The sequence below is a fragment of the Helianthus annuus genome, chromosome 7, assembly GCF_002127325.2.
Source record: "Helianthus annuus cultivar XRQ/B chromosome 7, HanXRQr2.0-SUNRISE, whole genome shotgun sequence".
NCBI lineage: Eukaryota > Viridiplantae > Streptophyta > Magnoliopsida > Asterales > Asteraceae > Helianthus > Helianthus annuus.
This window is the reverse complement of record NC_035439.2, coordinates 104,882,419-104,905,811: the sequence shown is the minus strand read 5'-3', so window position 1 is coordinate 104,905,811 and position 23,393 is coordinate 104,882,419. Positions and strand designations below refer to the sequence as shown.

General features: G+C 39.1%; 1 protein-coding gene across 3 annotated transcripts; it reads left to right on the top strand.

Annotated features, from left to right (window-relative positions):
* The first annotated feature begins 1,702 nt into the window (after window positions 1-1,702).
* LOC110869049 (casein kinase II subunit alpha-4, chloroplastic) lies at window positions 1,703-9,143 on the top strand. Of its 3 annotated transcripts, none has more exons than XM_035975179.1 (11): window positions 1,703-2,183; window positions 2,818-2,947; window positions 5,180-5,300; window positions 5,631-5,825; window positions 6,561-6,718; window positions 7,379-7,469; window positions 7,552-7,617; window positions 8,377-8,459; window positions 8,572-8,635; window positions 8,738-8,806; window positions 8,885-9,143. In XM_035975179.1, exons 3-11 carry the CDS (start codon window positions 5,262-5,264, stop codon window positions 8,939-8,941), a joined length of 822 nt encoding a protein of 273 aa, XP_035831072.1. In that variant the 5' UTR covers window positions 1,703-2,183; window positions 2,818-2,947; window positions 5,180-5,261; the 3' UTR covers window positions 8,942-9,143. The 3 variants fall into 3 exon arrangements, with proteins under 3 accessions (XP_035831072.1, XP_021974038.1, XP_035831073.1); XM_035975180.1 differs by having other exon boundaries at window positions 2,046-2,183; window positions 2,775-2,947; XM_022118346.2 differs by lacking the exon at window positions 5,180-5,300 and having other exon boundaries at window positions 1,708-2,183.
* Window positions 9,144-23,393: the final 14,250 nt, after the last annotated feature.

The window sequence follows — 23,393 nt, the reverse complement described above, 5'->3', positions numbered from 1 at the left end:
GAGTCGGAGGTTTGGACATAGAACCAATGTTAAAAGCATTATTCCAGGATTGAAAGCTGGCCATATTTAGAAAAAAGAAGATGAGCGATTGACCATTTGAAAATAATTTATTCAATCTGCTCTGATACCAATTGTTGGACCCAGTTTAGCCTTAACAACTTCTTTTTACGTAATATGGCAAGTGATTTCAGTATATGTGAAAAAGATGTGCGGAAATGGAAATCAGACTTTCAAGAAACAAGACCTACAGAATTATCAAGTTTATATCACTTTGAAACAAAATAGTTTAACAAGGTGATTGTAAGATTATTATCTAATACAAATGAATCTTGAATTCTGTGGGTGAGAAGAGCAGTGGAGTTTGGGTGTTTGTATGTGAATGCTAAGCTTCAAACTCAATTATCTTCTGCCTCTCGAGCCTTCTATTTATAGACGGCTGTGTACATGAATAAACAATTGTTTATTCATGCAATAAGTCCTGCATAAAGTAGCAATTTGACATATTCATTGAATCCAACGTTCAAGTTGCATTTGTAATCATGATAACCAATAATGTCATGCTTCGGTCATTGGTGGCAGGATAGAGTTGTGATTTTAGACAAGTGGGGTTTTCATCAAAATTTCTGATAAGCCACTTCATCAGAAATTCTAGTGAACATATCATCAGAAAGTCTGATGATTAGAATGGTCAGAAAATCATCAGATCCATCAGAAATGACATTCTCTGATAATCCAAATCAACTCTTGATCAACTTGTGATTCTTTGAAGTAGATACTTTGTATTTCAGTTGTCCCATCTGATCTTCTTCTTCTTGTTGTGATCTTCAGGACTATTATCTCTTCAGAGATCCAGTTGATTGAGATTTTCTTCAATACTTACAAATAAAGTTTCCTAACAATGTGGGTTCGAAAATCGAAGTGTTGAATAAAGGGGGATGTCCGATGTGGGGTTGAAGCCTGAAGGAGGGATGAAGCCAGTGCGGATCAATTGTCAAAATTAATATAAAGAGAGAATATTTAAAGAAGACAAGGGTTTTTTTGGGTTTAAGGGGATTATTAGGGAAGCCAATGTAGAAATAACAGTAAAACCCTTACATGCAATGCATGAGGGCAATTAACCAAGAAAACTAACATTGATTGTGTTAAATGTTATACTTTGTAGCAAAACATGAACATAAAGGTTGACTTTTGCCGATTTCATAGTAAAATGTACGAAGTGTAGTTTGGGTATAACATAAAGGTTGATTTCTACAATTTAGTCTTTTTTAATAGTTCAGATATGTTTAAGTTAGCAATGCTACAAGATTACAATGACAATTAATAGTCAAACGTTTTAACCATCAACTTACACACTTTTTTCATGAAGTTAGAGATGTCAATGGGACAAATCTATCATGAGCTATTCAAGACCATCTTGATAAAAGCTCGAATCAAGCAGATATTAAATGAGCTCAAACTTATTTTAAATCTAATCTATAAAGGAGCTCATTCACCAACTTCACATATCGAACTTATTGTAGTTTTCAAAAACATAACATTATATAAAAATTAGAATGGTCATAAAATAAATGTTTTTTTCTGAAATCTTAATAATTTTTTTTATTTTTAGAAACTAATAGATATACCTGATACTTGCGACTAATATTTGATACATGACAAATAATTAACCGAACATAAATGGGAAATGTATTAGGCCCGGTATGAAACACATGGACATATGAGACCGATATTACCAATACGAGTCCGATTGAGATTTTCAATGAAGTCAAAGAAGATAAGAGGAATCAAAAAACCAAAAGGGCTACAATCCATTCTTAACTATAACACCACCATTTCATGGCCGTAAGGCCTTCACTGCAATTCATCGCCTCCACCAAACTCCCCTTCACCCCATCTCAAACCCTACTCTTCCGCCGTATCGCCACCGCAACACCACCACACCACCACCACAAACACAAACACAACCACAAACATCCTCATCAAAACCAAACCAACTCTCACACACCTCCACCTCCAATCCACAGCCTCCGGCCCACTCTCTCTCTCAACGAAACCCTGGCGCAGAAGATCGGAAAAGCTATTCGCCGCCCCGGCGCCCCGTCGAAAGCTAGGGTTTATGCCGACGTTAACGTTGTTCGGCCGAAAGAATACTCGGATTACGAGTCGTTGACCGTACAATGGGGGTTAGGGTTTCTGTTTGACTTGTTATATATGTTGTTTTAATTAGTTCTGTCAAAACAGGTCTTTATCGTGTTTAACACAAGTATTAAACATCGATACGAATACCTCATGTCTAGAACACACTTGTATGTTTTATGTGCTAAGAATAGGGATGTGATCGGCATACTACCCTTACCGGTATCGAAAATACCGAATTTGAACAAAACCGGGTACCAAATACCGTACCGTACCAAATATTGGCACGGTACGGGTCTTTACGCTTTGGTACCACTTTGTTTTTTATATATTATATATTGAGCACTCATACGGGTACCAAATATAGGTAAAATCAATACGAATACCATAAATACTATAATACGAATAAAACATTTAAAAAAAACTCTTAAAGTTCTCGTAACGATACCGAAAGTACCGAATGCCTAAAATTGGTACGGGAACGGGCATGGGCATTTGGGAAAAAAAGCTCAATCTAGCCAAGAAAGAAGCAAGATAAATGATGGAGTCTAGCCTCCTAATTTTAATTATCTTTTAAAATGTAAAAGGTTACACAGTGTACTTTTACGTAAACAGGTTTTTTATCCTGTCTTAAACAGGTGATGAATTGTTGTGTGATACGAGTATTTGATTGGTGTGCAGGGAGCAGGATGAGTATGAGGTGGTGAGGAAGGTTGGGAGAGGGAAGTATAGTGAGGTTTTTGAGGGGTTTCATTGTACGGATGATGAGAAGTGTGTTATTAAGATACTCAAGCCTGTGAAGAAGAAGAAGGTTAGGTTGTTATTTGTTGTTTGTGTGATTTTGTTTTTGATATCTTTGTTGTAGGTTATGTAGTTGCTACGTATTCATTATGCAGAACATAGATATTGTTATCAGATTTCTAGCCTGTAGATAGATTGGTTTAGTTTTGCATTGCTCCGGTTTTAACCTTAGTTGTCAAAGGTGCACTTGAGGCTCATAGGTCTAGTGTGGAGCTTAGACGCCAGGCGCTAAAAAAGCGAGGGCTTTTTAAAGCTAGGTGCATAGTATGAGATGCCATTTTTAGGGATTTTTGACTTGTTCAGGGGCTTGTTTAGGCTGTTTTAAGTTGATTTCATGTTTATTTAGATGGATTCCGGCCTAAATTAGGATTCTTTTTTACCGAAAGTTGACCAAAATTTTGCTCGAAATTGCTCTAACTCGCGCTTGAGAGCCTGCAACTGCACTTTTCAGGTGTGCAGCGCATATAAAGCGCTGGGCTGCCCTAGGCACGTGCCTTTGACAAAATAGGTTTTAACCATAGTTATTAAAAGCCCCCGTTTCATGCGCCCAGGCGCATTTTCCAGGCGAGGCCCAATAATTACGCTTCTACTTCCTAGGAACTCGCTTTGCTCTCCACACTTCTATTTAACTATATTATTAAAATAACGAAAAGAGTAAATGACGTCAATCTATATATAAAAAATCTAAATTCTTAGACAACTTTGATGACATATAAGTTTACAACTCGGTTTTGAGTAAAATTTATAATCACAACTGGTTAGCTACAAGTAATTTTTACTTTGATTCAGACACAGATATAAATAAGAGCGACGTAACGACATACTCAAATATTTAGAAATATGATATGTTAAAAAGTTATAGGAGAAAATAAAATATGCTCAAAGATAATTTTATAATAAAAAAAATATTGATATGGTTAAACTTGTTTAATTTTGAAGGAAAAAAAACAAAGAAAGTGAAACATGTGTTACTATTGCCAAAAGCAAAAATCCACAAAAAGTTGTGGCAAAAAACAAAAACTTCAAAAATTACTTGTAGCTAACCAGTTGTGATTATATATATATAATAATAATAGCTTCTGTTTATTTTATTTGAAGAATAGTATTATTTTAATACATAACATATTTCTTGTTTTTTTCATTTACGTGCGCTTTTTTTTTTCTAGTCTTCGCTTTTCCTAGGCCCTAGGCGAGGCCTATGCGCCTTGAGTGCGCCCGGCGCTTTTGATAACTATGGTTTTAACCATAGTTGTCAAGGGCGCAAGGCGCACCCGAGGTGCAAAGGGTGAGTCTTGCGTCTAGCCGCAAGGTGCTTAAAAGGCGAGGGCCCGAGATAAGCAAGGCGCATAGCATAAACATACCTTTTTGGGGGTTTAGGCTTGTCTAGGGCTAGTTTAGGCTGGTTCTAGGCCATTTTCGGATGTTTCAGATAAGTTTGCCTGGAATTTTACAGAATTTTAAAGGCATTTTCAGAATTTGGCTGGTATCTGGCCAGAATCTCGCCCAAAGGTCGCGGGAGGGCCTACCCGCTTTTGACAACATGGGTTTTAACCGTCTGTTGGTTTTGTTTTGAGGGTATCCACTTCATCCGATAGTGAAAAATGATTTCATCTATGTAGTTCACTGGGTATGGAGCTGAAGTTGTATAGCACTACAGGGTTAGCCACTATAATGTGAGTGCTGAGTAGGTCTTTTAATTGGGAATACTAGTTTGGCTTTTTTAGTTTCTACTAAACATCTTTGTAGAACTTAGAAGTTACTCTGGTTTATTAACCAAGTGAATAGACATTGCTGTTTTGTTTAATGAAATCCGCTCAATTTATTTCTTACTTTTACTTGTAATGTTAACCAGTAAGGGTGATATACGGGTCCAACAGTTCAACCTCTACTAGGTATTTTGACACATATGTAATTATGATGGCTAGAGTCTTGACTAGATTTAAATGTAGGGAAACATAAACTATTCTTCTAAGAGAGAAAAAGGAAGATTTACAAGGTTGGTTGTTACAGCTTACAATGTTGTTCGCCTTATCCCTAGAAAGTCATATAAGCGTCTAAAACTCTAGATTAAATGATTTTGGACAAATGCGTTATTCGAAGCTTCCATCCACGAAACTTTACAACCCGAAATAAGATCCTATGATATACCTACGGTAAAGGTGCTTAGCCGTGCTTCTACTACATTCTTTTTTTGTTAGCTGGCTAGCATGTTAAAGCTGAAGCTTTGTTGGAAAATATGCAGGGAAGGATAATAATTATGGCAACTGTACATGGAATGTTATCTACTGATCTTTCTTCACTAGCTTTGCTACTCGCAAAATTGAATGTTGGTCGTGCTTGTGAGATGTTTTTTGGTTCTACAGGTGTGTCTGTAAGACAGATTTAGCATCTTCTGGCATCTTGAAACGAAGTAACGGACACCCTTTATTTGGCACTATCAACCTATAAATGAATGATGCTCAGTGATACTTGCTATATTGACGTTCTAGTTACTTACACTTCAGAAAAAAACAATAATAGAGCTTATGATGTCTTTAATCTTTACATAGATGCAATAGGAAAATTCACTTGGTCAGTTTTTCAGATTTGAATTATTACCTTTTACCTTTCTCTCACTTTTCAAATTGCTGTGTTGAATATATATGCATTTTGTTTAATCATTGAATTAACGATTCATAAGTTTTTGCATGCAGATCAAGAGGGAGATCAAAATCCTTCAGAACCTTTGTGGCGGGCCGAATATTGTGAAATTACTAGATATAGTTAGAGATCAGCAATCGAAGACACCGAGTCTAATATTTGAATATGTGAACAACACCGATTTCAAAGTGCTATATCCAACACTTTCTGATTTTGATATCCGCTATTATATATATGAGCTTTTAAAGGTAAGCATCTCAAGAATTTGTTTCTTTTGTCAATTATTTGCCAACTACTCAATTTTTTTTATTCTAATTTTGGTTTACGTAGCACAATTTTGGGAGCACGAGTTACAATGATTTGTTATGGTTTATTTACTTAACTGTTTTGATCATTGATTTCTTATTAACTTGTCTCGCAAGTCAACCAGTTGTTCTTTGATTCTATGATGATTGATTTCTTAACAAGTTTCTTTTTAGAGTAAAATGCCATTTTCGTCCCCGAGGTTTGGCCAGTTTTGCGGCTTTCGTCTAAAGGTTTGCTTTTCCGCATCTGGATCCAAAAGGTTTGAAATCTTACCATTTTCATCCGGCTCGTTAACTCCATCCATTTTTTTCCGTTAAGCCATGGGTATTTCCGTCTTTTTTGTTTAACTTAAAGTGTAATTCGGTCCTTTTCACACATCTCCAGCAAGTTTGCATGAAGTGAAAAAGACCGAATTGATCTTTATGTTAACAAAAAAGACGGAAATATCCCTTATATAACGGAGAAATATATATGGAGTTAACAAGCCGGATGAAAATGGCAAGATTTCAAACCTTTTGGATCCATATGCGGAAAAACAAACCTTTCGACGAAAGTCACAAAACTGTCCAAACCTCAGGGATGAAAATGGCATTTTACTCTTCTTCATATGTTCATTTATGATTCTTTGGTCTTATTATTTGTATGTTTCTAATATACGTTGTATTGACTGTCCGTAGGCTTTGGATTATTGTCACTCTCAAGGAATCATGCATCGAGACGTGAAGCCCCATAACGTGATGATTGATCATGAAAAGCGCAAGCTTCGTCTTATAGATTGGGGACTCGCAGAGTTCTATCATCCCGGACAAGAATACAATGTTCGTGTAGCATCTAGGTCCGTATCTTTTTCCCTTTGTTGGGTTGATTTGTTATTTCACTTGTTTTATGGTTTTCAGTAGGGCTGCAAACAAACCGAACGAACACGAACGTGTTCGTTTGTTAAGGAAATGTATGTGTTAACGAACTGTTCATGAACACTCTCACCGAGAACGAGATTTTCTGTTTGTGTTCATTCGTTGTTTATGTTCTTTTGTTTATTTTAGGTAATAAACAATCATGAACACAAACGAACACAACCATGAACATAATAAATTAAACACCAATACTTATTAAATATTTTATTTGTCGAAAATTTGAAGTACTTGTATAAAATATAAATCTTAAAAACAATAATGAACTAACGAACATAAACGAACATGCTAGTATGCTACCGGACGTTCATGAACATAAATGAACGAACGTTGCCTCTGTTCATGTTCGTTCATATAACTATTTAACTAAATGAACTGAATTTGTTTTTGTGTTTGTTCATTTATTAAACGAATGAACACAAACGAACTCTTCGCCGAACGGTTCATGACTGTTCGCTGAACGTTCGGTTCGTTTGCAGCCTTAGTTTTTAGTGTAGCAATGTACTTAATTAATCTTTACGTATTTTTACCTTTATCATCGAATACATCATCTCTATTCTAATCTTTATTCTCGTTGATTGCAGATATTTCAAAGGACCGGAACTCCTTGTGGACTTGCAAGATTATGATTACTCGTTAGACTTATGGAGCCTTGGTTGTATGTTTGCTGGAATGGTGATTACATTTTTTAATCTTCATTTTTTCATATTAATTATGTCTTTTTTTAATGTTTTTGTGAAATGGTTATGTTGTACAGATATTTCGTAAGGAACCATTTTTTTACGGACATGACAATTATGATCAGCTAGTCAAAATTGCCAAGGTATGAGTACTGTCTCAGATGTGTAAATGTACACCTGGCAATCATGACCCATTATTAAAAAATGGATTAATTTGGTAAAAAGAGTTTGATTATGTGTCCATTTGGGTCTACAAAAATTATATAACGGGCCAATTTGGGTCTACTCAAATTACTCGTTTGATCAAAATGGGCCACTATTATAAAACTTGCTTAACTTGCATCCCCCTTGGCTTTCTAAAAACTCTGTAAAATGTCATTTTGACCCCCTCGAGTTTTACGTGCTTATTTTATGTACGTGGGTCAAATATAGTACGTTTTCGTGCTTATATTTATGTACGTTTTGTTCAAAAATGAGTCTGGTCGAATATAATACGTTTTCACTTGGCGGTATGAATTCGGGTTATTTTATGTTTTGATTCCGCCGCAACACGTGGTACCATTCTTTAACGTAAAAAACACTATTTTCTTACGTGCTTATTTCTAAGTACGTTTGGTTATAAATCCATATTTCTAAGTACGTTTCGTTATAACTCCAAGTTGGTTTACGTTTCGACGCAAGTTTTCTCGATAACGAGTCAGGTCAAATATAATACGTTTTCGTGCTTATTTTCATGTGCGTTTTCAGTTGGTCTATGTTTTGACGTAAATTTTGTTTGAAAAAGAGATGGTTCAAATATTTCAAGTTACTTCAAGTTTCGACGCTGCCGCAACACGCGGCGGGTCAGAATACTAGTTATAGAATATAATGTACGTTTATTTTCTTTTGCTCTTTTGAGATAGGTGTTAGGGACCGATGAGCTAAATACTTATCTACAAAGGTATCACTTAGAGCTAGATCCGCATCTAGTTGCTCTTGTTGGAAGGTTGGTAACAATCTAACATATGCTAAATTCCCACTCAAAAAGCTTCTAATTTCATATGTTATATTGTTATAATATTAAATGTCTGTATATTTTTTTATATCTATTGATGCAGGCATAGCAGGAAACCTTGGACTAAGTTCATTAATTCCGATAATCAACATTTAGCTGTTCCCGAGGTAAAGAAACATCTTTTGACATGCATGACAAAAGCATAATCAACCATTGTTCGTTTCGTGCTTGTGCTTTTGTTTTATACATGCGCTTGTTTTGTTGACTAGGCGATTGACTTTCTTGACAAGCTGCTTCGGTATGATCATCAAGAAAGGCCCACTGCTAAAGAAGCAATGGTAAGTTTGTTTCTTCTTTAAATACCATTTAACCATTGCATGCGTTTTGAAAATATTGTTGTGGTTGGTAAACCGCAGGCACATCCGTATTTTTACCCGATCAGAAATGCAGAAAGCAGCAGAACCTCAGCGTAGTGGGGAAACATGAAAAGCACTTGATTGTTAATTATACTTGATTCATTTTTCAAGTTTTATTTTATTTTTTTTCATGAGAAACATGCTACGTGATTGTGGAACTGAATCTTTTTTTTTTTTTTCATTTTCTGTTGAATAGATGAGTTTGTTGACTTATAGTCAGTGTGGTAAGTTTTTGGCTGCAAGAGTCATTTATTTTTAACCTTGTTTATGATATTTTTTCTTATATTTTTTAAGCCTTCGTTTTTAAATACAAAAATTGGCACGAGAATACGAGTTGAGCTGGGTTTGAATTTCCAAGAAGTCTGATCTATATTTCCTAGAACTCAACTAAAGTGTTTCTGGAAAGCTATTTCATTGCAAAGTTTCTGGATAATTATGTTTGATGTTTAGGGGTATGTTTGGCAAAAGTAGCTAGTGGTTGGTAGCTGAAAGCTGGTAGCTAATAGCTGTAGCTTTTTAGATATATTTGGTGTTTGGTAGAGTAGCTGAAGCTTTTAATAAAATGTATAAAATGACCAAAATGGACATAACTAAAAATTTAGAAAGTTGGTGCATTAAAAAGTTCCTTATTTTTAGTGGTTAAAATAGTCATTTTTCCCTAAAAGCTTGTAGCTCTTTCTAAACGCTACTAGTAGTAGCGTTCAACCAAAAGCTTCAAGCTCCTAACCTAAAAGCTTAAAGCTCCTTCGACCAAACAAGACCTTTTATTGAGTAGGAGCTTTTTCTTAAAAACTTAAAGCTAGAAGCTTCTAAAAGCTCCATGCCAAACATACCCTAGATGTTAAAAGCGTTTTTGATGATGAAAGTCTGATCTATGCTTCCTTTTGTACGCATCCACACCAGGCATTTGATGGTCTAGGTGATGCTAAGAGCGGGAATTTTTGACACAAAAAATAGGTTTTGGGTTGTTAAAAAAGGGGTCGTGTTTGGGTTTGACCCGTTTTAAACACAGGTCGGGTTTGGGCCGACCCGTATAAAACGGGTTGATCCCTTAGCCTCTTTAAGTATTTAGAAAAAAACCTTCTGTAATTTTATATTTGTATTTTCCGTTTTCCATGGTTAATCACAATATTGGTAGTTTTGTTACATCTTATTATCTATTTGTTACACTTACACTCACCATTAAACACGTTATCGAAAACCCACTTACAACTCGTTAACATGTGTGACTCATTTATAAAATGGGTTAAACGAGTCGTACTTGGGTTGACCGGAATCTTTGCGTACGAGGGTTAAAATCTTTGACAAGAATAGGTCGTTTAGGTTACACATAATCTCGAACTTTAGCAATCTAAGTTTGACGTGTCTAAGTTTGAGATTATGTGTTACTAATTGTGTTGAGATTATGTGTTACTAACCCGAATTCAATAAACAAGTTATGATAAACGGTTTGGTTTAGGCCTATACTATGACACGGGTAATCTGATCATGACTGATTATCTAAAAGGTTAACATTTGAATATGATAAATATCTAAATATTATAGTTATTTTTATTTTAAATCTGTCAGTAAAAATATTTACTAACCCGAATTCGATAAACAAGTTACGATAAACGGTTTGGTTTTGGCCTATACTATGACACGTGTAATCTGATCATGACTGATTATTTAAAAGGTTAACATTTGAATATGCTGAATAGCTAAATATTATAGTTATTTTTATTTTAAATCTGACAGTAAAAAATATAAACCTTTTATATATACAGTCTGATTATTTGTGACAATGAAATAGCTGCGTTATTCATGAATTTGGCTCATTCTGAATTTAGTCACTTACTACTAAAAAGCGAAATGACACTCATCCTCATACATTGTTTTCGTAATGACCATGATATTTACACATCCCATCCTTATTCCCACACCCCAAAGCGTCGTGCTTTGGCCAAAGCGTGACGTTTAAAGTTTTTTTTGCAGACAAAAGTTTTTTTTTTTGTCAAAGCGCGGCGCTTCGACCCCAATTTCTGGTGCTTTTAAGAGGCAATCCATGCATTCAGTCGGATATTCAAAATTCGAAATCGCGAACTGTGTTTCATTCTTTCGGGTGTTTTGTAATAATGTTTCTTCAAAATACGATGTCGTGGTTTAGCAACTACCTTTTCGGTGAATAATCTGAGGAGTCCGTTGTTCCAGATTCTTACGAGGGAACCGCTATTTCTGCCTCGTACGATAAACCGATCCCTTCCAACATGAGTGAGGAGGAGGTTGTATCTGGCATTCGTTATCGTTACAATACGGTGCAGCTGGACTTGAATATCCCTGTGGAAGACTCGTACGCACAACACGACTATTCAGATTACGGATACGAAGGTGAATCATATCCTCAGGCTGAATATCCGTACGGTCAGCCAAACTATCCCGACCACGGTTAGGGTGGTGAGAAGAGCTATGTACAACAAGACTATCCCGACCACGGTTACGGTGGTGAGCAGAGCTATGTACAACAAGACTATCCTGACCACGGTTACGGTAGTGAGCGGAGCAATGTACAGCAAGACTATCCCGATCAGGGAGTGGGTGGTGAGCAGGATGAGGAATGCTCTTACCCAATTATATTTTCTTTTGATACAAACCAGACCTTTTCGTCACGTGATGAATTGGTGGATTGGGTACAGAAGACGGGAAAGGACAATGGCTACACTATTGTGATTAAAAGGACGAATAAAAAAGGAAGAAATTTCAAGGTTTGGTTTCAATGCAGTCTTGGTGGTGAGTACAAGAGTGTAGCTACAGTGAGGAAAATATGTAGCAAGAAAATAGGTTGCTCGTTTAAGTTGATAGACGGAAGCAAATGGAAGTGTTTGGAAGATAGAGGTGATGAGAGCGAGGCACAATAACACTCCTATTGAAAACTTGGAGGGTCACGCGTATGCGAGAAGGCTTTCTTAAGAGGATAAAAGACTGATTAAGCAGCTGGCAGAGCAAGATATTCCAAACCGTAGCATCTGCCCTACGTTGACGAAAGATGTACATAATGCTGTTCAGAAGATCAATGCCGGAAAGAGGGTCGGAGAATCTCCAATGCAACAACTCGAAAACCTTCTTGTCGAAAAAGAATTCACCTATTACATGCGTGAAAATGAGACCACGAACGCAGTTAAAGATATCTTCTTTGTCCACAAACTTTCATTTACTATGTGGTGTGCGTTCCCGCATGTGCTAATGATTGACGCCACCTACAAAACAAACTTGTACAATCTTCCGTTTGTGCAGGTCGTAGGTATGACTTCGACAAACCAGTCATTTTCGGTTGCTCATGCGTTAATTTCTGCAAAGAAGGCAGAAAACTACATATGGGTGTTGGAGAGGATCAGGTCTATGTTGGTGGATTGTATGGAGTCGGGCATCATCATAACAGACAGGGACTTGGTGCTAATGAACGCGTGTGAACAAGTTTTCCCAAAAGCGAACAAGTATCTTTGTCAGTTCCATATTCATCAAAATATCAATAAGAACAATAAGGGGAAATTCATTGAGAAGGAGTGGAAAGAATTTATTCGTTCGTTTTTGACATTGTGTGAGTCTTCCACAGAGGAAATATATAGGTATAATTTGGCAAACCTTGAAGCACAACTGAAAGAAGTTGGTCGTGGATGTGAGTATTTCTTGCATAATTATTTAAATACTTTTTTACATACATACATCATACGTAGATACATACCTAACAAGTTATGGTCATATTTTAGAGGTTTTCGAGTATATGAAGAAATCATGGTTGGATCTGTACTATGAAAAGTTTGTAGCTGCATGGACTTACAAGACACTTAACTTTCACCAGACTACAACCAACAGAGTTGAGGGCATGCATGCATTGCTAAAAAGTCACCTTCTAAGTCATCGCAACACGCTGGTTAAACTTGTGGGGTTTGTTGATCATATTGTTGAGAAACAATATACGGAGATTAAAAGAGGTTTTGAAACAAGCCTTAGAAAAGTAATGAACCACCACAAGGTTCACCCCATGCTTGAAAATGTACTTCGAAATGTTTCAATATATGTTATTGAGCTTATGGCTTTCGATCCACGACGTAAGGAAGACGAGTTGAGAGCATACAGTGCAGCTTGTGGTTGCTAGCTTTTTACTAGTTGTGGTTTGCCATGTGCTTGTCGTCTGGATAAGTTAGAAAAAAACGGTATGTTTACATATTAACTCTTAGCTATTATGGTTACAAGGTGTTTTTCCGCCCGCTGATGTGAAGTTTCAAGAGGAGCGCTCTCATGATCAAACGTATCATGCTTATCTTGAAGAGACTGCTAGTTCCACCTCCACCACCCACCGCATTGTGCGCGAATGGCGCAGTATGCACAAGGAATGGGCTGCTGTTGAAGTGTCTAAGAAGGAGGTTAATGAAGAGAAGGCAAAGATTACCTTGCTTAGAGCCAAACTGGAAACTGATCGATCCAAATTTGAGAGTAAGCAGAAAACTGAGGAGTGGTCTGCTGCAAGTTGGAAACGAAAAGCAGAGGCTGAGGCTACTCAACTTGCGGAGGCTCGCAAGCGTTGGAAAGAAATTTGTGATAAAGATAATAACGAGAAGATGGGTCTCCGTAATAACATTAACAATCTCAAGGCGGAGATTGAAAAATTAAAGAAGGAGAAAACAGAGGCTGAGGCAACCCGTGACGAAGCCCGCTCTCACAGAGAGAGAAGTGAGCAAAGAGAGGTACAAACCTGCGGTACTCTTGCCCTTAAAGATAAGGAGATAGGAGAACTTACTTCTTTGTTATCTGACCAGGAACAAGTTAAAGCGGAACTCGAGTCTGCCAAGAAAGATTTGCAGCTGTAAGTCCAGGAACACTACACAATCGGATATTAAACACTAATCAAAGCGCGGAATACTGAGAAAAGTGTTAAGAACAAGAACAATCAATCGATTATAACCAAAGTGCACACGGTTTCTAGAGAACCGTCTGGTACACCAACACAGAAATCGAAAAATACTGAAGAAGCTCTCAAAAATGTCTAACCTAATAATGAACTAGGTTCACCCTATTTATAGTTACATAGGGTGACCTAGTTACAGACTGGGCCAGGCCCACATGCACAAATAATTAACTAAATAAGCCCAAATCCCTTAATTAGCCCACATGGCTTATTCTAACATTTTCTAACCCACTACAAGGCTAAGCCCAATAGCCTATAATTATGTTTGATAAAGATAGGCGTAAACCTACACCATTATATGGCCTTACAATATCCCCCTGGGTTTATGCTGTCTTTATCAAACGGTTGTCAATATCATGTCTCTGTGGGAAGATACTTCATCTTTTAATCTTCAAACTTGGGCTCTTTGTTCTTCTTAAACACGATCAGCTTTGCTTGAAAAACTTGTTGAAAGGAATGCAAGCGGAGGATTCTCAGCAACTCTTTTCTTTGTCAATGTCTTCAATTTCAAGCAGGTTCACAGGTACTTCTTCAAATGCACTATCACTGTCAGATGATGACTTGTATCTGGTTCTTCTGACTCAGGCACATCTTGTTGTTGTGATGCTTCATGCTTTATCAGCAGCTAACAGCATCTCATTCTTCAATAACCCCTGTTTCTTGATTTGAATTTTAAATTCTGCACATACTCAGAAATTCATAAGCAAACATTTATGTGCAACAGAGGGAAATACCACATGAACACTTGGTACATCCAAGTATCTGTACTCAGATTTCACAATTTAAGTTTCTTTCAATTTATGATGATCAATCAAATCTTCAAGAACGCTTAAATTTTTAATAAAACAAATAAACACTCTATTTTTGGATTTTTGATTTTATAAAAACTAACAATATAAACTAAAACATAAATATACTAAGAAATTAATATATAATTATAGTTGCAATGGGATCAAATCACAGTGTTTCAGGCCAGACTACACTTATCAACACTAATTTACTTTGGGTGATCCGAGCGATTGCCAGTATATTTGTCCACTTAAACTTATCTCCCTTGGCCTTTTTTATGTGACGGTCTGCAACTGATTTATCATGTTTTCCAATTTAAATTAATATGAACACTCAATTTAATCACAATCAGTTCCCGGAATTTTAATTCGAACACGCTATCATACGTGTAGTTTCCCTACCACATATTTCACAAGCCCGTTCTAGGATTCTGAAATCTTGACTGGGGCTGGATTGAGAAGAGAAAAGAATAGATCAGCAGCAGAGATGGATATAATATACAGATCAAATGAGATTTTCTCAATTTGATGTAGGTTTGTTTTTTTTATTTTTTTTTATTTTTGGGTTTCTTTTGGGCACTAGAGGGCCTCTTTCGGGTGTATTTGATCTATAGCGCGACAACGTACAGCTAGGTCAGCATGTATCTGGATGCAACAGAAGCTGACGTTGCTTAGCACCTCCAGGTCTTTGCTCACGCAAAACAGAGGAGATACACGAGTTGGACAAAAAAGATTTCAGAAGTAGAACGAAATTGTGTGTATCGGGACATCACACACGCATTCAAATAGACATGTCCTAATTCCAAGTGACCGATCTTTCCTGAGGCCATAGAATAAATTTAGTGTTCTAAGCAGTACCAGTCAAAGAGTCCAGCCATTAGGATAAAGCCTACCAACATATCGCTCTAGAGTCAGACCATTTCAATGTTGGTCTAACATGAGTCAGCCTTAATCCACATAATGAAATTATTTCATTTCCCATTTATGCAACAAAAATATTTGTGATTTTTCTGTTTTTCAAATGTTTTTGTATTTTTGATTTTTTTTATTTATAGATATCCTAAGATATCCCCCTAAATTTGTGCATAAATCTTATGCGCAAATTTACCTGACAACGAAAACGTATCTACAACGAGAAACACAAAAGAAAATGAAAATATTTTTGTTGTTTTTGTTTAACCGTTCCATCATTAGACTAATCAATATCAAAATTCGAACATGAAATACAGAATTTGTACCTTTTTGCTGATCCTGTCTTACTTACTTCTCTTATCTCCTCAAACGAAACATATCAACTGTAAAGAAATATACATTTTGCAACAGTGAAATGTTACCCATTATGTCTCTGGAACAACCGCTATCAACATCCAAGGATTGTCAACAGCTCCTCCTTGGTTGTCCCTGAAAAGTAAGGAGATTAGTAAGACATTGGTACCCAGGCCATCGTGGTCCTGGGTATACCTGAAGCATCAATGTATGACACTTCTCGAAAACACATGCCCCCTTTGGATTCAAGGACTGGTGATGTTGCTGCTTTATGTTTTGCCTTCCAAACTTGTTTAGGCTTTTCTAATTTCTTAGATTCCTTGGGTAAAACATTCTGCTTTTCAACCTTTTTGTTTTTCAAAACTTGTTTTGGTTTTAAAGCTTGTTCTCTTTTGTTTTTTGCAACATTCCAATCCCCATCAGATGGTTTAACCTGGGGACCCTTATTCATCATTGCCTTAAGCTTTTCAACCTTCATTGGCTTAGAATAAGATCTATCCCTAGGTGTAACCCTCTGATGTTTTGCATAGTATGGCACATAAGGTCGATGTGTGCAGTTAGTTGTAGCAAGTCTGCTTCTTTACATAAGGGGAATATCCCAATCCATTCCATCCAACTGATGCTGAGTATGAGTTATAAGATTTGTTGGATGATTTGTTTGCAGCCTTCTCAGCCTTTTTGCCCTGCTTCATCTGTCTTGGTTTACAACAGTTAGCACATTCACTAGATTTAGCATTTTCATTTTTAACTGTTGGCTTTGGAGGCACATATTTATTTGAAGTGCCTCTCAAAGCTGGCTAAGAAGCATCCTTTCTCACATAAGGAGGAGAATCAACAGACAAATTTGATGTTTTTGGACAAACATCATCAGCTTTTTGACAAACAACATCATCCCCCTTAACCCAATCCTCAATAATTACTTTGTCTGCACATGAAGTAGAGGCATCAGTAACATTCACACATTTAAAATCAGGGACTGGCCTTGTTATTTCAACTTCAGATGTTGTGGGCTCAGTCACTGTTTCACTGGTTGATTCAGCTGAACCACCTGAGTTACATTCCTTTTGTAGTGGCTCTGCTGAATCCTCTGCTGCTGAGTCAGCTGCTTCAGAAGACTCACAGCTGGATTCACAAGATTCAACTGATTCCAATTTCTCAGAATTAGTTGCTTCAGGTGATTCACGTTTGGAATCAGATGGAGCAGTTGACTCAGTTTGTTTGCGAGACCATTCAAAAAACTCATTCAACTTAGCAAACTCAAAGTTGAGAGATTTTGTTTCAGACTCTTTCTCTTGTTGTTGTACTTCGGGTGAATTTTGAGAAAGACTTTACTCAGTATTATCTAATACTTGAAAATATTTGTCAATATTAGCATTATTCTCAAAATTTAGAGTCTCGATCTGGTCTGAAACAACAGTTGGTTTGATTAATGTTTTCTTTAAGGCCTGTTTTTTCTAAAGTGATTTCTGTTTTCTCAGGCCTTGTGATCTTTACTTTCCTAGATTCCACAGGCTCTACCTTTCTATCCTCGGGCTTCCCATATTCCATTTCAGGCAAGTCGGCTATCTCCTCATCAGTCATGGGAATTGAGGTGTAATTGTGATTGTATGGTGGAGGTATGCATACAAATCCCAATCCCTTATTCCTCACTTCCTTTTTGCTATACTTTAACTGTTGATTTATCATTTTCTCGACCTTTTCGCTTGAAACATCAAATTTTTTGAAATTAAATTCAGTATTTTTGAAAGTCGATTTCAAGTTGTTTAATTCAACAGTTAATTTTTCAGATAGCTCCTTGAAGTGGAGATATCGACATTTTGCTTCGCTTAGATCACTATGCAACTGTCGAATGTCACATTTTTGAGCCTCTACCACTTTCTTATACCCATCCAGTTTCTTTTTAACTTCGTAGCTACTGGATTTGGTACATTGAAGTTGCATAGAAAGCGATTGAGCCTGTTCTTTAAAACCTTTTACTTTCTCTCTACATTTTAAAGTACAACAAACATCATCTACACATACCTCATTGGGAATGGGAGTGAAGTCGTGAATTTGAATCCCTGCATCAGAAGTGGATGAGCAAACTGCAGCAGGCAATGGAGCAGTAGAAGTAGGAGTGGGTGAGCAAACTGCATCAGGTGTGTTGCATTGAGCCTTCTGCTTTTCAGCATTGTCATATGATTTGATGAGTGAGATCAGCTCATCCGGCTTCATTTTGTAACAGTAGCAGTTGGTTGTCACAATTATCTGATTAACATTCCTAAACCAACTACAGTTCGCCTGATCTGGGATCCTTTTTAGAACATCTAGAAGATTTGTGTTGCTCATGCGATTAGACACCTCAATCTCAGCCTTCTCCATTTCAGAGAGCAGTTCAGCAAACCGGCCTGTAAGTGCTTCTATAGATTCACCATATGAGTATCTGAATCCTTGAAATTCTTGCTCAAGCACTTCTCTCTTAGAAGACATTTTTAAGATGTGATCCCCCCCAAAATGTGATCCCCCGAATATGTGATCCCCCGAAAATGCGCGTTTTTACTGAAACGGAGCGTTAAAACCGTGACTGCACCCGTACACTATTTCCTCAAAACACAAGCTAAAGCGAGAACCCGTGTACTCGCTAACCCAAACCCTTTGCCAAATGCACAAACCAGCTTCCTGTACCGTGACTCCAAACCTGTTAAAACTTGTCAAACAATAACAAGCCCCCCTTTTTTTTATTTATTTATAACCTGTTTTTTTTAACTTTTTATATATAATAATAAAAGATATTATTAAATTATGATAAATATTATTATTATAATTATTATATTATTATTAATAATTAGGTAATGATTACCAAATGATTATTAGTTATTATTAATATTAAAACAAAACCTTAACAAAATCAAAACAAAACAGCCCGTGATCTTCTTCTTCGTATAAACCGATATCCAAAACCCTACGTCAAACCCAGCCGTCGTAGAAGTGTTATATCACAATGATGATGACCGAGGTGGTGGTTAAAGTATGATGATGGACGATGAACTGTTATCGGCGGATAAGATGATGACGGTTATGGTGATGATGATAAGGTGGTGTGCAGTCGCCGGAGATGAAGTGCAGACTGCAGAGACGAGATGAAAGGTTCGAATGGAGTTTGATCGGAGGTCGGCGGTGAACAAGGGTTGTTGGCGAGGACGAAGAGGGTGTTATGCGACTCGAAAATACGACACTCGAAATCTCGAACTCGAACCGGATATGATGTGAACGGAGGTGATGTGTGATGGACGTGAGTGATTCTGGTTTCCGGTAAAGCAAGGATGATGATTGATGAGGATACGTCCTTGGTCGGACCGTATCACCGCTAGACACGGGACCGGGCCTCCTACATAAAGATCGGTCACGCCCCCAGTCGGACTACACACCATAGACGGAACGACCAAACATGTTGCTACGTCATAACTAACTGGGCCCCACGGCCATAACTGCCATGACAGCGACTTGTCCGGCCCTAACTAACTTGCCACATCAGCATATCCAAAGACTATAAATACCACACTTAGGACTCCAAAAGGGGGTAATCACTACTTTCTCACTCAACTCTCCTCTCTCTCTCCCTGACCTTTCTCCTCCTCACAAATACTTATTCTCACGCCCGAGCTTGGTTACAGAGAGGCCCCCCTCCCTGTGACGAGGCTAACGGTGTGCTTGTCTCTTTGTGATCTTGCAAGTTCATTGCTTGGTCATCTGAAGCTCTTACTCTGACCAGGCCGGATCAACTGGTTTTTGAGTCTTCAGTGGCGCCATCCCCTCGAATTCACTCAATTCGCTTTTTGTTAACTCTGTTCCAAGACATGGAATCCACAACAACTGCTCCAACAAACACTTTCCCGTCGTTCAACGACATATGGGAAGGAAATGTTGCTCCCACAACTGCCTCAATAGCAGTTGTCGCCGCAGTGGCTTCTATGGGAACAACATCAGCACCTCCAGCTGCAAGTTCTGTAATCACGAGCTCTGTCACCACGCTCTCGGTTCCTGCTCCAGTCGCCACACCACTGCCTACCTTTGACAATGCTTTCCTATTGCGGAACGCTGACTTGTTACGACAGTTACAAGAGCAGCAGCAGCGAGAAGAAATGTTGCAGAGTCTCCGCACGAACTTGTTCAGCAGTGTCTATCCAGGGAATAATCCCGTTTCTGTCGGCGCTCTCACCTCTGGATCTATGGTAAGTTCTACAATCTCTACTCCCATAACATGTGTTGCACAATTCTCCTCGTTTACGAATGCTCCGATAAATAACGGTCTTAACGACCTGTTTCGCCAGGGATCTATGGGCTTAAACCCTCAGGATCAGGAGTTGATCATGCCATATCATCCCATGTCTATGACTTCTCAGTCAAAATTCACGATGCGGATTGTTAATGCCCCACTCCCGGCTAAGTTGAAGATGCACCCCACATTGAAATTTTATGATGGTACGTCCGACCCGGACGACCACGTGTTTGCATTCGCCAGAGCGGCTAAGGTCGAGCAATGGCCCATGCCGGCTTGGTGTCACATGTTCGCTCAAACTCTCACCGGATCGGCAAGAGTTTGGTTCAATGGATTGCCAGAAGGGTCGATTGATCACTTTGAAGATTTCCGGCGTATATTCTTGCAAAATTTTTGCCAGCAACGCCGCTGCAAGAAAGACATTACTGAGGTTCATCACATAAAATGCCGCGACGGAGAATCCGTAGAAGATTTCATAGACCGATTCAGTCGGGAGAGCATGCAGATAAGTGGAGCGGTCGATCAGCTCCGGGTCTCCGGATTCTGTCACGGAGTAAGAAACAATCAGTTGGTGGAAAAACTCCATGAAGATCTCCCAAAAACCATGGAGGTACTTATGGAGCGAGCTCGAGCCTTTGTTCGGGCGAAAAGTGCCTGTGGTCAGCCGAACGAAACAACCGCAAGAAATTCCAAAGCTCGAACCACGTCATGGAGACGGAACGTATCGCCACCAAAAGATAGAAACAACAATTGGAACAGGAGTCGTGGCCCGTACCAAAAGTCAGATCGAAGCAGTTTCCGAACCGGAAACGTACGTTTTAACACCTTCTCTGAATTGACAAAATCACCAAGTGAGATCCTTAGTACAGAAACCACCCGGTTTCCTACACCATCAAAGCAACGACCCACCTCGGATAAGCACTCCAAGAAGTACTGCGAGTATCACCGAGACAAGGGGCATACAACTGACGAATGTTGGGCATTAAAGCAGGAGATCGAGAAGGCCGTACGATCCGGTAAACTCTCTCATCTCGTAAAAGAGGTAAAGGACGGGAAGAAGCCCGCAACGGCAAATGATAACCCGAACACCGAGGCCGGAATCAATATGATTCGGTCTACCGAGCCAAGAGGGGTAAAGCGGTCGAATCAGCACATGGCAGCTTGGATGCACCAGCCCACATATTTCCCCCCGATTGATCCGGAGGATGCGAGAGACGGACCAATCACGATATCAGCCGTAGTCGCAGGACACTTAGTCCGGCGGATCTACGTGGATGGAGGAAGCGCCTTTGAGATAATGTATCTACAGTGTTTCCAGCAGCTAAACCCCCAAACAAAGAAGAGGCTGATCAAAGTGTCCACCCCTCTGGTAAGTTTTTCGGGAGAGGTAGTTCGTCTGATAGGACAGATTACCCTTCCGACTACATTCAAAGATGGTGACAGGAACAGAACCGTACAACTAACCTTTCTGGTTGTTCGGACCCACTCCTCACACAACATAATACTCGGAAGACCCGGATTACGAGCTCTCGGAGCAATCAGCTCTACGATACACGGTGCCATTAAATTTCCCACCGAAGCAGGTGTCGCCACTATACTTTCAGAGTCAAATTCATTCGTAGCCGAAGTAAGACACGCAGCAGAAACGAGCTCCAAAAAATCTGAAGTAGCCACAGAACTCTGGGCGATCAACCCGGATTATCCCGAACAGCAGGTGGCTATCGGCGCCCAGCTCCCAAAACGAACAAAGAAACTCCTGTGGGAGCTACTGAGTAATTCGATTGACGTTTTTGCGTGGAAGCACTCTGATATGCAAGGGGTTCCCCGGTCCATGGCACAACACCACCTGAATGTAAAGGAGTCGATAAAGCCGATAGCACAGAGAAAAAGGCACATGGCGCCGGATCGAGCCAAGGCAATTGCAAAAGATGTGAAGAGTCTCCTGGACGCCGGGATCATCCGAGAAGTCCGGTACCAAACATGGGTGTCGAATCCAGTCATGGTGCGAAAAAAGGATAACTCATGGCGAATGTGCATCGACTTCACCGATCTAAATGATGCTTGCCTAAAAGATTGTTTTCCATTACCAGAAATTGACGAGAAGATTGATTCTGTTGCCACATTCAGGCTGAAGTGCTTTCTAGATGCTTACAAGGGATATCACCAGATACAAATGGCAGTCGAAGACAAGGACAAGACAGCCTTTGTCACCAATGAAGGAGTTTATTGCTTCACTAAGATGCCGTTCGGATTGAAAAACGCCGGTGCTACATACCATCGTTTAATGAGCAAAGCCTTCAAAGACCAGATCGAACGGAACTTAGAAGTGTATGTTGATGATATAGTGATCAAAAGTCATGATGAAGCTACCATGTTGAAAGACATACTCGAAACCTTCACCCGGCTCCGAAGCATCAACATGAAGCTAAACCCCAAAAAGTGTATATTCGGGGTAGAAGAAGGAAAGTTCCTGGGAGTCATGGTCGGGTCAAGGGGCCTGCGAGCCAACCCAGACAAGATCGATGCTGTTCTTACAATGAAAGCTTCGACGTCGGTTAAAGAAATTTAGTCCTTGAATGGACGACTAGCCGCCCTCCACCGGTTCCTGTCGAAAGCAGCAGACAGATCTCTCCCATTCATGGATGTGCTCAGAAAAAGCTTCAGATCGGAGTTCAAATGGACCGAAGAAGCCGCACGAGCCTTTGAAGAACTTAAAACTTATCTCGGCACTTTGCCGACGCTCACCGTACCAGAAAAAGACAAAGTATTGACGGTCTATCTAGCTGCGTCGTACGGAGCAATCAGTGCAGTACTCGTCGCTCACCGAACCGGGGCGCAAATCCCCATTTATTATGTGAGCCGAACATTGAAAGATTATGAAACGAGGTACTCAAGCCTGGAAAAACTAGCCCTGGCGCTGGTTCATGCTTCCAGAAGGCTTCGTCGGAATTTTCAGGCCCACCCAATTGAGGTACGAACGGATCAAAGAATCCAGCATGTTCTCCGGCGACCCGAAGTTTCAGGTCGTATGGCAAAGTGGGCGATCGAGCTGGGTGCATTCAATATTACTTTCTGAACCAAGGGACCCCTGAAAGGGCAGGTGATAGCCGATTTCCTAGTAGAAATGCCGGAAGAAAAAGTAGTCGAAGAAGCCGAGAAAGCTCCAGACAAACCCTGGACCCTGTACACAGATGGAGCTCGAGCTCCGAAGGGTCAGGAGCAGGCTTAATTCTCACCGATCCAGATGGTACGGAT